Source organism: Danio rerio, chromosome 2, assembly GCF_052040795.2.
Source record: "Danio rerio strain M-AB ecotype USA chromosome 2, GRCz13ab, whole genome shotgun sequence".
NCBI lineage: Eukaryota > Metazoa > Chordata > Actinopteri > Cypriniformes > Danionidae > Danio > Danio rerio.
In genome coordinates, this window is record NC_141022.1 from 9,443,543 (window position 1) to 9,457,359 (window position 13,817).

The 13,817-nt window shown below is 37.0% G+C and overlaps 2 protein-coding genes across 7 annotated transcripts in view; both read left to right on the top strand.

Moving 5' to 3' along the window:
- The window catches only part of usp33 (ubiquitin specific peptidase 33), a 62,557-nt gene extending 61,020 nt beyond the window's left edge, over positions 1-1,537 (top strand). For all 3 annotated transcript variants that reach the window (XR_015477660.1, NM_213227.1, XM_087239164.1), the window contains exon 24: positions 408-1,537. Coding sequence is in view for 2 of the 3 variants with exons in the window: in NM_213227.1 (NP_998392.1) it covers positions 408-565 (158 nt within the window). In the remaining variant the exon portion in view is untranslated. The remainder of the gene's footprint in view (positions 1-407) is intronic.
- Positions 1,538-3,063: 1,526 nt separating this feature from the next.
- The window catches only part of zzz3 (zinc finger, ZZ-type containing 3), a 675,084-nt gene continuing 664,330 nt past the window's right edge, over positions 3,064-13,817 (top strand). For all 4 annotated transcript variants that reach the window (XR_015477886.1, XR_015477887.1, XR_015477888.1 and 1 more), the window contains exon 1: positions 3,064-3,180. The gene's annotated coding sequence lies outside the window, so the exon portion shown is untranslated. The remainder of the gene's footprint in view (positions 3,181-13,817) is intronic.

The following is a 13,817-nucleotide window of genomic DNA, read 5'->3' on the forward strand; positions in this document are numbered from 1 at the left end:
ACTTTTTAGTGAAATATAGGTGTCCTAATTGTGTTTTTAGCAGTGTGGGACACATATACGACTGACAACAGCTCAAAAAATGTGTTTTGGTGTTTCGTGACCCTTTAAAGGGGGCTAAAAATATCGAATAAAAAATTACTTTTAAAACTGTTTTTACTCCAGCAAAACTAAAAGAAATTAAATTTTCTCCAGAAAAAAAAGTAAATACTGTGAAATGTACCTTACTCTGTTAAACATAACCTGAGAAAATATTTGAAAAAGAATTAATATCACAACAGGGCTAATAATTTAGCATACAATATAGTAATTAAAAGAAGCAGAAACTGATTAAAATACATATAGTCATTATTAACTGCGTCAAGTAACTCTCAAAACTGTTTTCTTCTTTTTTTGTTTTGGTCACCCAGGTGCTGATTCAGGTCAAATATCCGAAGAGACCTGGAACTTCCTCCATAACATTCACGGAGGAGGGCCTGTAGTGACCGTGCGGCCCAGCGTCAGCCATCAAGAGTCCGAGACTTCACAGTCAGAGGAGAAGATCGAAGTGGAGACGCGCACAGTGTAGTGTACCGAGAAGCTGCTGGACCGCCAAGGGGACCGACAAACACTTATCTAGCACTTCACTTTTGTTTTCCAACAGTCAAGCAAAAGGACCTTACAGCTTCACTCAACATACGCACTCTTCACCCTTTATGACTGTTCTTTATTAGCAGACGGATGGATGAAAGCTCCTCCATTGTGCTTGACGCTTGTACATATTGTGCATATCCACTGAACGATTAGAAATAAGATCGGTTTTCAGTCTATTAATGAATTGAATTTGGGTCTTCAGCTGTGTTCTTGATGAATTTAGCTTCCGATTCAAATAGCTCATGATTTTTTTGGTGAACCACAAATGAATTCCACCGCATCTGTACATATTTCGCTGTCTCGATGAAGAACGTAGTGGATGAGAACGTCATGTTTTGCTTACGAAGGGATGCTAAATGCTGCGTAGTCTCAGGAAAGAACTTTTGTTTTGCACCGTACTGTAGATTCAAAGCGTGCATGCTTCAGCTCTGATGTTCGATGTGTATTTGAATGTACTAGTACTTAAACAACACCATGTTTCTGCACTAAATGTTATTTATTCCAGAGGGGTATGATTATTCTGGCATTCATGGACGTCGTCTTTGTTCGTAATAACGATTTTGACAAGCTAAATCGAAGCCGAATGCACGCTAATAGGAATGACGTGGCACATTATGCTGGCAAGAAAATCGATTTCTCATTTTTTATTTGTGCAGAATAGCTGTGCGACTGGAGATGCAAACAATACGGCTCACAATTGAACCCTTCAAAGGCTGTCTTGTTCGAAAATGAGATGTGAAAGAGGGAAAAAAACGGATCAATTCAATCCTGCTGCCTCATGTGTATACATTCAAGGCATTATTTAATGTATAGAAAGATGTGATGTCGTTTTTCAATATTAATTGTCCACCGAGAAGAAAGCTGTATCTGAGTGGTTTAAGATTAAACTCCAAATTGATGCTGTCAATATCTGTCATTGTTTGTATGATCTGAAGCTTACGGAATGGCATATACACATCACACACACACACACACACACTCCAAAAATATTTCTGCTGATTTTTTTTGAGCTACTTATTTAAAATGAGCTAAAACGCACACTTCCCTGCTGAAAAATCCAGCTTAAACCAGCTTAGGCTGGTTGGCTAGTTTTAGCTGATTGACTAGCCTGGTTTTAGAGGGGTTTTGGCCATTTCCAGGCTGGTTTCCTGCCATTTCCAGCCTGGTCTTAGCTGGTCAGGCTGGAAAATGACCTGTTAAATCCAGCTTGACCAGCCTGGTTTAAGCTGGACATAGCTGGTTTTGGCTGGGCTCCCAGCCTGGCTAGGCTGGCCAAGCTGGTTTTAGCTGGTCATCTCCCACCCTGACCAGCTAAGATCAGGCTGGAAATGGCTGGAAACCAGCCTGGAAATGGCCAAAACCCCTCTAAAACCGACCTGGTCGACCAGCTAGGCTAGGCTGGTTTAAGCTGTTTTTTTTCAGCAGGGTGTTTGAGATTTTTTGGGGGACAACTAAATTTTTTTTTGTTCAATCTACTTAAGTAAGTTAACGTAATCGGTTTGCGTTGTGACAACATGAATGAATTGTGTGGAACCCCGCATTTCTTACAGTGCACACAAATGCCACACACATACACACACACACAGTCCAGGTAGTATTTCACCCCAAAATCTCTCACACACACACACACTTTTAAAAATAATATATATATATATATATAGAATTTTTTTTTCACTTGTTCATTTTTGCATTAATAAAATTAAAGTAAAACAAAAATAATTTCTTGAGTATGAGAACAAATATTTTTGTTTTATTTTTGTCGAATTCATGTCTTTCATGTAACTTACAGTGTGAAATATGTCAAAATATCAAGGTCAAAATATTTGAAATACTAGACTCCTACAAGACGATCAATGTGAAATAACGGATTTCCATTCTAAAGTCTGAAATACATAAGTTAATTTCTTTGTATTATTAAACTGTTTATACTGACAAATGTTATATATTAGGGAACATGTAAGTGAGCTCCTTTTTTGTTTTAGCTATTCGTTTTTTATATAAAATTTTTATTTAAAGGGCTTATTCATTCATCATTTCATTAAATTTTTTTTTTTTTGTCACTTAAATGTAATTTATACACATTTGTGTGCTTTATTATAATACACACCAGTTGTAAAACCCCTTAGAAGCACCTATTTAAAATAGTGTAGCATAGATGATGATACATTCTAACATAGCCATTAATTTAACAGCGAATTTGATTTATTGACCTTGGCCTGTCATAAAATTAAAGTAGTTTACTGAGCCCTGAATGGCAGCGGTGCAGTCGAACAATTATCTCCCGAGCTAGACGAGCTAATAGCACATAATAGTGAATTCTACCAACAATAATCTACTAATGTTGAAGGCTGAAATGTTCGGTCGGATCGGCGCTGACAGCAGAGCTCTTGAGAGCCGGTCATTATGAAAGCAGTGAGCGTGTGGGCCGCGGCTGCTGTCCTGTACAGTATCGCAGTGAGCGGGATTGTGGGATTCGCATTCACAGCAGCACCGACAGAGAAAAAAACATGGCGGCTGCCGAATGTGCAGCAAACGATTTGCGGAAGTGAGGTAAGTGTAATTCTGTAGCTTCATAAACCCTTTTACATTGAATTATCCGTCACTCAGGTCCAATTCCCCGACTTTATCTCGAAGTTAAACCAGACTCTGGTTGAAGAACCGCTCCGATTGTAGCAGTTCGAGCGGATTTTATGGGCAAAGTTGTTGCGGCTGATCAGTTGTGTATGTGCACGCTGCCCCCGCTCCTCTGCACTGTTACCCGCTAGCATATTAGCTCCCACGTTTAGGCCCTTTTATCTGCAAATGCAAATGATCAGCTTTTGCTGATGTTTTCGTTAATTAGCACAAAGACTCAATATGTTTTCCGTTTGCTAACAAGTGTTAAGAATGTGCGTTAAATGGGTTGCGCCAAATTCGTTAGCATTAGCATGCTAAAGTGAGGCTCGATCATCTTCATTAGCGCTTTTAGCCAAAATGCTAATTAGTGTGTGAGTTGTGGAAGAAAAGAAAACAACAGTTTTTTTATTTATCATTGCGTGGCCCTTTACTCAAATATGCTGTGTTATTTATAGCATACATGAAAACGCAATTGCGCATCCTGTGAATGCAGGGGTTAGCCGGTGAGCTAATAAAACCTTGCGGACACATTTGTTCAGTTTAACGGTTGGTAATGTATTTTAAGCATACTCTTAATAAAGAGTTTACTGACTGTATGAGCCATACGTGTTGCATTTGAGGCTAATGCATGAGTTATCAGAAGTCTACATGGCTGGGGAAACTTGCACTGCTGTTTTGAGCAGCCGGGTTGGACATCAAGCCGAGCTTTGGATGCGATTTTTTACCGGAGAGGCCCATTAAATGTAATTGAAGGAGAATATATTCATTTTCAAGGCTGTTCTATATAAATTACTAACAGGTATTAATCTGTAACAGTGCTTAAGTCACTGTTGTTTGTGTCTAATGCATACACACGCCTTTCTGAGGAAAGCATCTCATTAGAGCTGGGTTGAAATGTGGGTTCATCATTTCCAGTCACTCAGACAAACAGAGTTCTGCATAAAAACACAGTGCAGAACATTTTAGGAAACACGTTGAGTTGACCACAGGGCGAGGATTTTTCTCTTAGCATGTTTCTGATAGTTTTTTTGGCGAGCACGTGTCAATTTAAAGTTCTTCGCCACGCGCGCGAGCTGTTAAGAATATTCAGGAAGTTTCAGATTCTTGAACAGAATGACAACATCATATATTTCACGCCCATTAAACAGTCTGAGTGACTTTGAGGGCAGTTGGCTGTAATCACTGCTATGGGATGGTTCAAGCTCCTGTAAGTTTTTTGCTTTCGTGTCTGTCATGGTTTATGCGTGATGTATGAAGCACTGCTGCAGCTGTCAGTTTGTTTTATTAATCAGATGAATCCAATAAATAGCAAATGTAATTCAAATAGGGAATCTAATGTTTCTAGAATATAGTAGGTGTATCTGTGTTGGGTATGGGCTGGTGTACGATTCTTACAATATGATAACCTTGGATAAAAATGTCACAGTTTCTCTGTATTGTGATTACTCCACTTAAACAATCTTTTTTAAATGTCTAGGTTAAAAACTAAAACTTTTTTTTTCCTTTCAACACAATATATTTTATTTTAAGAAACATTTAAAATATTATGTTTTGGAACAGTAAACATGCCAGGCTAAATAATTCAAATGAATCAATGACTTCTGCTGTCTACATTAGCTTCAGAAGTACAGATTTCTTTACAATTTAAAACGGCATCTTTGAATATGTTTTCTGCTGGAGATGCTGTTGTCCTAAAAAAAAAACAAATAAAAAATGTAAATAAAAATTCTTACGCATACCTTAGAAACGATATAGCTAAACATTTTGGCGGTTTTAAAACCTTAACATCTAAACCGTGGTATATCTTAAAAACGGTTATCGTTCTATGCCTAATCTGTTGGTGCAATTTGCAAAAGTGGTTCTGAAATGTAAACTCTTTGTTTGTGGAAGTGTCCAAAAGTATAAAGATATTATAGAATGCATGCCACATGTTTTGGTTATCATGGGCCCCGTTTACACTGTCAGTTAAATGTGACCCAATTCCAATTTTTGGCTCATATGTGACAGATCTGATCTGTTCTATGACCGTGTAAACACAAAAAAAACACATGCATTCGAATATGTACAGATCAGTTTCAGACCTCCTTCGTATGTGGAAATAGATCAGATATATGGCTCATGTAAACAGGCAGTTCGGATTTATTGAGGCATTCTATTTTGTACGTCATAAAACTTCCGACTTTGTGGTACTTCTCTGCAGTTTAATGACGTAGAAGGAAGAGCGTGTGTGGAGACGTCGACACAATAAACAACAACAACAGAGGAAACATGGAGGAGGAAAGTAGTCAGTCGCCACAATTTGCTCCTACAAGACCTGAGATCTCTCTCGTACCCACAAACTCCTCTGACAGGTGGAGGAAACAATATATAAACCATAGGATGGTACGTAGAGTGGTACGGTAAGGTCCGGTTTGGTCGAACCGTACCACTTTTTCGGCACCCTTTCGAAAGGGTACCAAACACGAGAAGGGGGACCAGAAGGTGGAGCTACACATGCAGCTGAACACTGATTGGTTCCAGAGATACGTCACAAGCTCATGTGAGGCCAGAATAAAACAAAGGAACCAGCATGTTTTTATACACAGCCGAGAGATTACTCCGCAAAACTATATGCATATAATAACAAGCCATGGATGACCCAAGCTCAAGTCAACCTTGTCGTCGTCTTTACAGACAGAAAGCCAAGAAGAAGAATATCTGCTGTGTCTTGTAGTTGTTTTTACGAGGTCATCTGAAGGTGCGAGCGGTTTTCGCTTTCTTACGGGAGCTCGCGATCGCGTCTATATTTGATATAACGAACTTCTTGGCCTGATGATAACGTGTGTTATTATTGAAGTGTCTCCGCCATCTGATCCATTCAGAAAGAAATGGACAAAAGCGAGAGTGAAGCACGAAGGAGAAGCCAAACAAAACTCAGGAGCAAATAGTTTCAGCAACCTGAATCACGAACAAACTGCCATGTTTATCATCGCCTTCTGGACTAATATGAACTCGGAATGACAGAATTACTCTCTAACAGAGGTTACATGTGCTGGTGAAGATGACAGACACATGAGAGTTTTGCACTGACTGGGCTATGTTGCTGTTTATGAACCTAAATATGCTTTGTAGTTTTACTGTAGTTGGTAGCAAATCGGAGACTGTAAGGGGTCTCTATGTGTTCATATATGTTGCATTTATATATTTTATGTAATCGCAGACGTTACAGTAGGCTATTTCACAGTCATTGATCTGCAGTTATAGTCTAAAGGCTGATTTATACTTCTGCGTCAAACGGCGGCGTATGCTACGGCGCTGACGCATAGCCCTTCGATGTGGCCGTCGGCGTCACTGATGTGCACCTCTCAAAAATTGTAACTACACGTCGCAACGACGCGTAGCGCAAGCTCTGTGATTGGTCGGCTTGGTAGAGTTGACGAGTCTGGGCGGGACCGAGAGTTGCGCAAATGGCGCGAGCTGGACGCGAGCCCAATAGAGCGATTGTTTACAAGTGTGGAGTCCCGTGAAGGAGCTCCAGATGGAAAGTTTTGTTTTGTGTTTACCTCATAGTTAAAGTTGTTGCACGTCCGCCGGTTCCTGCCTCTCTGCCCACTAGCGTTTCGGAAGTGTTAATTCAGACCAACAGAGACAGTGCGCAGAAGTATAAATGCACAGCTACGCGCGTTGCATGCGCCGGGGGTCACGCCGGTCACTTGACGCAGAAGTATAAACCAGGCTTAATCATGTTCATAGAAAGGTTTGTAATAAACATTTATAAATAAGTATTGATGTGTATAAAGCTTAAACTTTCTGTCGTACACCACGCCCACCAAAAGGGTACCCTTGTTAGTGGAGAAGCAAGCCTGATAAAGGTGACCCGAACCGTACTGTACTGTACCACTCATTGGAAACGAGCCATTAATGTTGTCTCTTTGCCCAGTGTTACGTTTTCTATATTTGCACAGCTCTACAAAGCAAGCCAGACCTGTAACAATAAAATAAAATTGAATTAAATGGGATACCTCTAAAATTTTATAAAAAGCCCGGAGTCTCATTTCCCATTTAAAATAGAACAACAACAAAGATGATTGACCAAAGAAATAACATAATGTCAAATTTATTTAACATTAACTTTAAAGGAGACATACAAATCTTGTGGAGGTAAAGCTAAAATAACAAATAAAGAACTCAACAGCTAACTTAAGTTTTAAACCCTCTTTCCTGCACATAATTTAAAGCAAATCACACAACATTCACTTACCTCCCTATTAACCACAAAACGTGAGGGAACTTAATAAAACAAATAGGCACCCTGCTCATCACATGTGTCTCCATACATTGATCTTAATAATAGTCAATGTTAAAATTTGACAATATTACCAAGCAAATACAACAGAAGTTTTCACAAACAAACAAAACAAGCCGCGTGACAGGAGACTCTCCGAACGATCTTCCAATTCGGTTTAAATGGACTTCAACAACACGTTGGCAAGCTTCCACGTGTCAACACCTGATTCACCGCACCTGTTCACTAATATTGAAACCTGTCGGAAAGACAGCGGAGATGAGAACCACAACATAACCAACATGTTAATATTAATCTGACCAGGTAACAGTTAATAATCGGTTAACGAGCGGCAGCTGTCAGTTGGCAAAATTAATGGAAATGAGCATTCCTTATTATGGCCAATATTGGCAGTAAGAATATAGGCGCTTCATTCATTTTTTTGTCGGCTTAGTCCCTTTATTAATCCGGGGTCGCCACAGCGGAATGAACCACCAACTTATCCAGCAAGTTTTTACGCAGCTGATGCCCTTCCAGCTGCAACGCATCTCTGGGAAACATCCACACAAACATTCACACACACACTCATTTACTATGGACAATTTAGCCTACCCAATTCACCTGTACCGCATGTCTTTGGACTGGGGGAAATCGGAGCACCCGGAGGAAACCCACGCGAATGCAAAGAGAACATGCACACTCCACACAGAAATGTCAACTGAGCCGAGGTTTGAACCAGCAACCCAGCGACCTTTCTTGCTGTGAGGCGACAGCACTACCTTCTGCGCCACTGCCTCACCATGGGCGCTTCTACACTTCGAATTTTTAGCGAAAGTAGTAAACCATCCGGAAACCTTTGGCGTACTATTTTCAACATACTATGGTTTGGGACATACTAATTCTATTTTTGAATGCTATTTAGGATGTAAAGTATGCGAATTAGGACACAGCATTGGAATACAGTTCACAAATCCTATAGACTAGGGCTGCACAATATATCGTTTCAGCATTGATATCGCAATGTGTCTCCCTGCAATTCACATCGGAGGATCTGCAATGCTGAGTTAGGATCATAGTTGATCAACAATTGAGATTATATGAGATTTATGGAGTCATTGCAAAGTATGACCATAACAGATTAAAACTTTATCGTTTTTATGAGTTTTAAAGGCTTTTCAAGAGAATGTTATGCATTCAGGGACCATAAACTACAGCATTTGTAACATTACTGAGGAATAATTACTGACTTATTAATATAATGAAGACTTTACAGTAGAGGTGTGAACCTACACTGGTCTCACGGTTTAGTTCAGTAACTGAATTATCATGCCATTGATTCGGTTCTCGATGCATCACTGTGCATTGACGATGCTTTCCATAAACAATTTAATATTTTACTTCACAGCACAAGAATTCTTGTATTAAAATGTATAATTTATAAATGCAATTTATATATATTTGTTATAAAATCTTGTCCTTTAATTCAAGCAGTCATATATGTGAACTGTACCTTTAATTTTATCTGCTCAAAGAAAACACTGTTTCAAACAAAACTCAAGTTTCTGCGTTTTAATTACTCACGCTCGCCTTCCTCGTCATAGTATTTTACCGCGGCATGACGCAAATGGGATAAATGGCGTCAGTAAGTAATAACCGGTTAGAATCTATTACTAAACAGATACCGAATTGTCCGCGTCTGCATTGTGCTGCACCGAAGAAGCAATTCATTTTAACACCTCTAATGTACATTGTTTTTTTACATTTCATTAATCAACTTCTCTGCCTGAATGCTGTTTGACTGTGGAAAACCATAACACACTGCATATTTGACTTTTTTTCCTTTGCTGTATTGTAATTATTCTTGCTTGATATTTGTTAATTATGGTTTATACATGATTTACATCCTTACGAAAACACCCCAATCCATCTAAATTAGTATTTTTTCCCCCCCAAATAGAGCTGATCAAGCTATCTGGTGAAATTCTATTCATATTGCAATGTATATCGCATAAACACAAAATATCGCAATGTCAGATATTTCTAATAGCATGCAGCCCTAATTAGGGATGCAACGATTAACCAATTTCTCTATTAACCACAATTTAATTTGTCACGGTTAATTAATCGTAAAGATTTCTTAACACCACGGTTCTGCACAGCAACTAAACAAAGTTATGCCAACTGTGTGCTAGTTTAAAGTTCCGAGCTTGTACACCGAGGCTAAAATGCACGCACACTGGATAAACTATGGCTGAGGCTATTAACTAAGGGCCATTCACATGATGCGTGTTTTGCGCGCACAAGTTCGTAAACAATTTTGTAATATAGTTGATCAAAAATGCCTTTCAGACAGAGGTTCAGTAGCCTTTGACTACATTTGTTCTCGTTAAAAGGGAAATATTTTGCTAATATGTAGCTTAGATTTACCATAGACAAATACTAATTTATTTATTCGCTATTCTGTCATTTATTTTTAGTGTAAAATTATTACTTCTGTTTAAATTTCACTGATATTTATATTTCACTTGTATTTATTTATTCTATGTAATATTTTGACATTTATTTTATTTTGTAATTTAAATAACACTTTAAATTTTGAAAAGTTTTCATGTGGCTTTCGAAACTAGTAGTCTTTTGAAAATAATGAATAATAATCGTGATAACCGTGACAACCAAAATCTATAATCGTTGCATCCCTAACTCTAATTTAAACTATAAAATATATCATATATCCTATAAAAGAAGGTATATTTAGACTAAGTTCCTTATATTTGGAACTTTATAGTTCATAATATGTAAAAGATGTTACATTGAAGGCATATTCACAGTGACAGTTACACTTCAGAAAGGGCTTTGTGTGTATTGAACAGAAGATTTGCATTGTAGATTTAGATGTGCTGGCACAGATTTAAACATGTTTACTTGTCTGGTTTGAATTTGCATATCTAACATTGTTAAATTATCAATTATTACAGTAGTTTTTAGCCTTTTGGACTTTGAGGTGGCAGATTATCCAGTATAGTATTTAAAGCCTGTAGTACTGAAGTAATGGCAATTTGTTTTTGTTATTTATTGTACTATTTATAATTTTTGTAGTAGATTAACACAGAGCATCAACCTGGCTCTCTTGACAAAAAAAACAATATAATTTATGTTTGAGTTTTATTTATTGCAGGGAATAAGTTGCCTTGTGATCAACAAAATTGATATGGTCTTTACTTTTTTTTTACCAAGATAATCTCATTTTGTGACTATACAAAATCACAAGGAGCATTGCTGATATATTTTGTGTCATAGAATGAACATACTCAGCAAGCCTAAAAAAAAAACAATTGTTGCATATGAAATCAGTGCTTCCCACACACAGACTTTACTTGGGCGGGCCGCCCTGGTACATTAACGGCTGCCCAAGTATATTAAGTAATACTTTTTTTTACTATTATTATTATTATTATTATCATCCATTTACAATTTTTTTATGTATCCGCCTAACATAAACAAACATCCGCAAGCTATTAAGTAGTGTAAAATCTTCTCTCCTTTACCCGTTTAACTGCTCATTCTATGTCCGCACCGTCAACGCACAAACTCTGTTTCCGCACCTTTTTGCATCCGGCCGGAGTTTCTAACTCTACTAAAATGTCCTGGATTTTCTTCTGGTTTTGCTTTCATTTTCTAAGCTGTCGTTAATTTATGCGCTCAGCCGTGAGAGAGACATTAAATAAATAATTATTTAATCTAAACAACTACTAAACACTCAGAGAGGACAAAATTATCTAAATTGGCTGCAGAATATTTGTACACCGTTAGAAATGGCTAATCAACCCATTTGTTTTATTTAAATAATCTAAACGTTTTAGTCATGTAATGATTATATATTTTAAAGATATTGTCAGTTTTTATTCCATTTTCTGTCATTTATTTCTCAGTTGCTGTAAATATTTATTAATTTGATGATGTCAATATGTTACATATTTTATACATCTAAAATGCTTTGGCAATACTGTACAAAATGTAATGCCAATAAAGCAACCTGATCTTGATGAGAGATGGAGAGAAGCAGATTTGCCAGTGCGTGCACATGGCTCCAGAACATACAGAAAAATAGTGTATTTTCTTTTATTTATTTGTTTCGACAGCATTTTTTTTTTTACTTTAACCCATTGAAAAGAAAAAGTTTAAACAGATAATAATAAAAAAATAGTGTTAAATTTAATTAAATTTTTTTTTTGTCGCATATAGTTAACTATTTATGTGCTGGATACAAGGTGTGTTTCTGTTCAGCTACCATCGCAAGTATATTTCAAACTTGTCGGAAGCAGTGTGAAATTATACAACACTGCGGTCAAATCAAAATAGAAAAAAATATTTTTGGAAAATCGTTGAATTTTAAAAATACTAGACAATAAAAGTCAGGGATTTTTTTCCAAACCAATCAGGATTTTTTTGTTTATCATTTAAATTTTTACCTCCCATTTATTAAAATGTATTTTTATTATGATGTTTCACGTGTTGAACGTTTTAAGTGTTTTTTATGGCTAGGCTATTTTTCACTGCTTGGGCATTTTCTGTGAATATAATGTTATTTCAGAAAAATAACTACAGATGGCACATAAGGAATGTTCTTGCTGGCCAAAGGATATCTGCGGCAATAGAATATATGCACAGCTAGTGTTTCTTCCCATACTGATAAACTTCCGGTGAATGGTTAAAGTGACTTTTTCAATTTTATACGGTTCCTTTTAAAGCATTGATGTTGTAATGAAATTAAAATACAGTCAGTTAAATAGACTTCAGTGTTCATTTAGTTGAAGCGTAAACAAAGATGAAATGTCGTTTACATGCATGCACAAGCACAGAAACATCATTGAAAATAAATGGTCGTATTTTAAAGACGGTGCAGGAAATTGTAATTTTATGCAGTGCTTTTTGGACAATCCGAGACCTACTTTAAATCGTATATGAATCAGGTATTGGAGATTGTTAATTTTTAAAGGCGTCTGACTTTTCCTTTTGGTACTCTTTTGTTTGTGCTAGCTTTGCAAAGGGTACCCATAAAGTGGTATGGTACGATTCGCTGTTAGGTACCTATTGATAGTGGAAACAGCCATAAAAGTGTACCGTAGGGCTGCACGATTCTGGCAAAACTGTGAATCATGATTTTCTTTGCTTAAAATCAAGATCACGATTTTCTCACAATTCTGTAAAGGTAAAATAAAGTTTAATATGATTAGCCTATTATTGTTAATTTTAAAACATATGGTAAAATAACAATAATAATATTAGGCCTGTGTGTAGGTCTACTGTTGCTTAAAATGCTACATTTTGTACAGTCATTATGGTGGACTTGAACAGACTTTCAATATGTCCTGTTTGTTAATTCAAAGTAAAATGATGACATCAGAATATAACTATTCATAATTATAAAACTGAATTATTATGTTAAAGACATGTGCATGTCATCTGTCATTGACAACATTATTAGACCATTTTTTACTGGTAAAACGAGACATTTGTCATTATCAGATTTTTACTTGTATTATATTCAACATTATAGGCTAGGGTTGTTGTTATACTGACACAGTAAACATTTATTTTCATGTACAACACTTTATGTTTGCTATGAAAGAAAAAAGCACATCAAATGCTTGTCGTAATCATAACTCTAAAATGCCATATGATCATTGAAACTCTGTACTTTATCGGTATTGGTACTATATTATAAATGACAGAAGTATCGATAAGCTCTGACAATAACGGTTCTGCTATCGGTACTGGAGAATTATTGCTGAATAAACATTAATTACAGTAACATAATTAAACTGACCAACATTTTCTAATTTGTGATATTTGATATTCATCTGCTCAGTTAGTAATCTCACATGAGAAATGCTTGTGTTTCCGCCGAGCACGTCGAGTATAAAAGTCTTCAGAGTTCTCAGTTGTGTGTGCACACTCAGCGGAGGCTCGCGCAAAGCCCACACACATGGCACACACACATAGCTCGCAACACATACTCGCGCGCACACAGCTTGCACACAGCTTGCGGAGGAACCAAACAAGTTGTATTTCCGAAGTGGACAGCGACAATACCTGTTACAACAAACGCAACAAGTTTTCCTGGAAATGCAAGCAATCTGGCTAAGTGAAAATATCTTTCGAAAGGGCATTAACTGCAATTCAAAGTTTTGACTGCCCAGCTACTAACAGTAACTTTACATCATCCACATCGTTTTGCCAGAAGTCAATCACCTAAATTAATATAATAATAGTAATTAAGTAAACACACACATTCAGTTGCAACGAA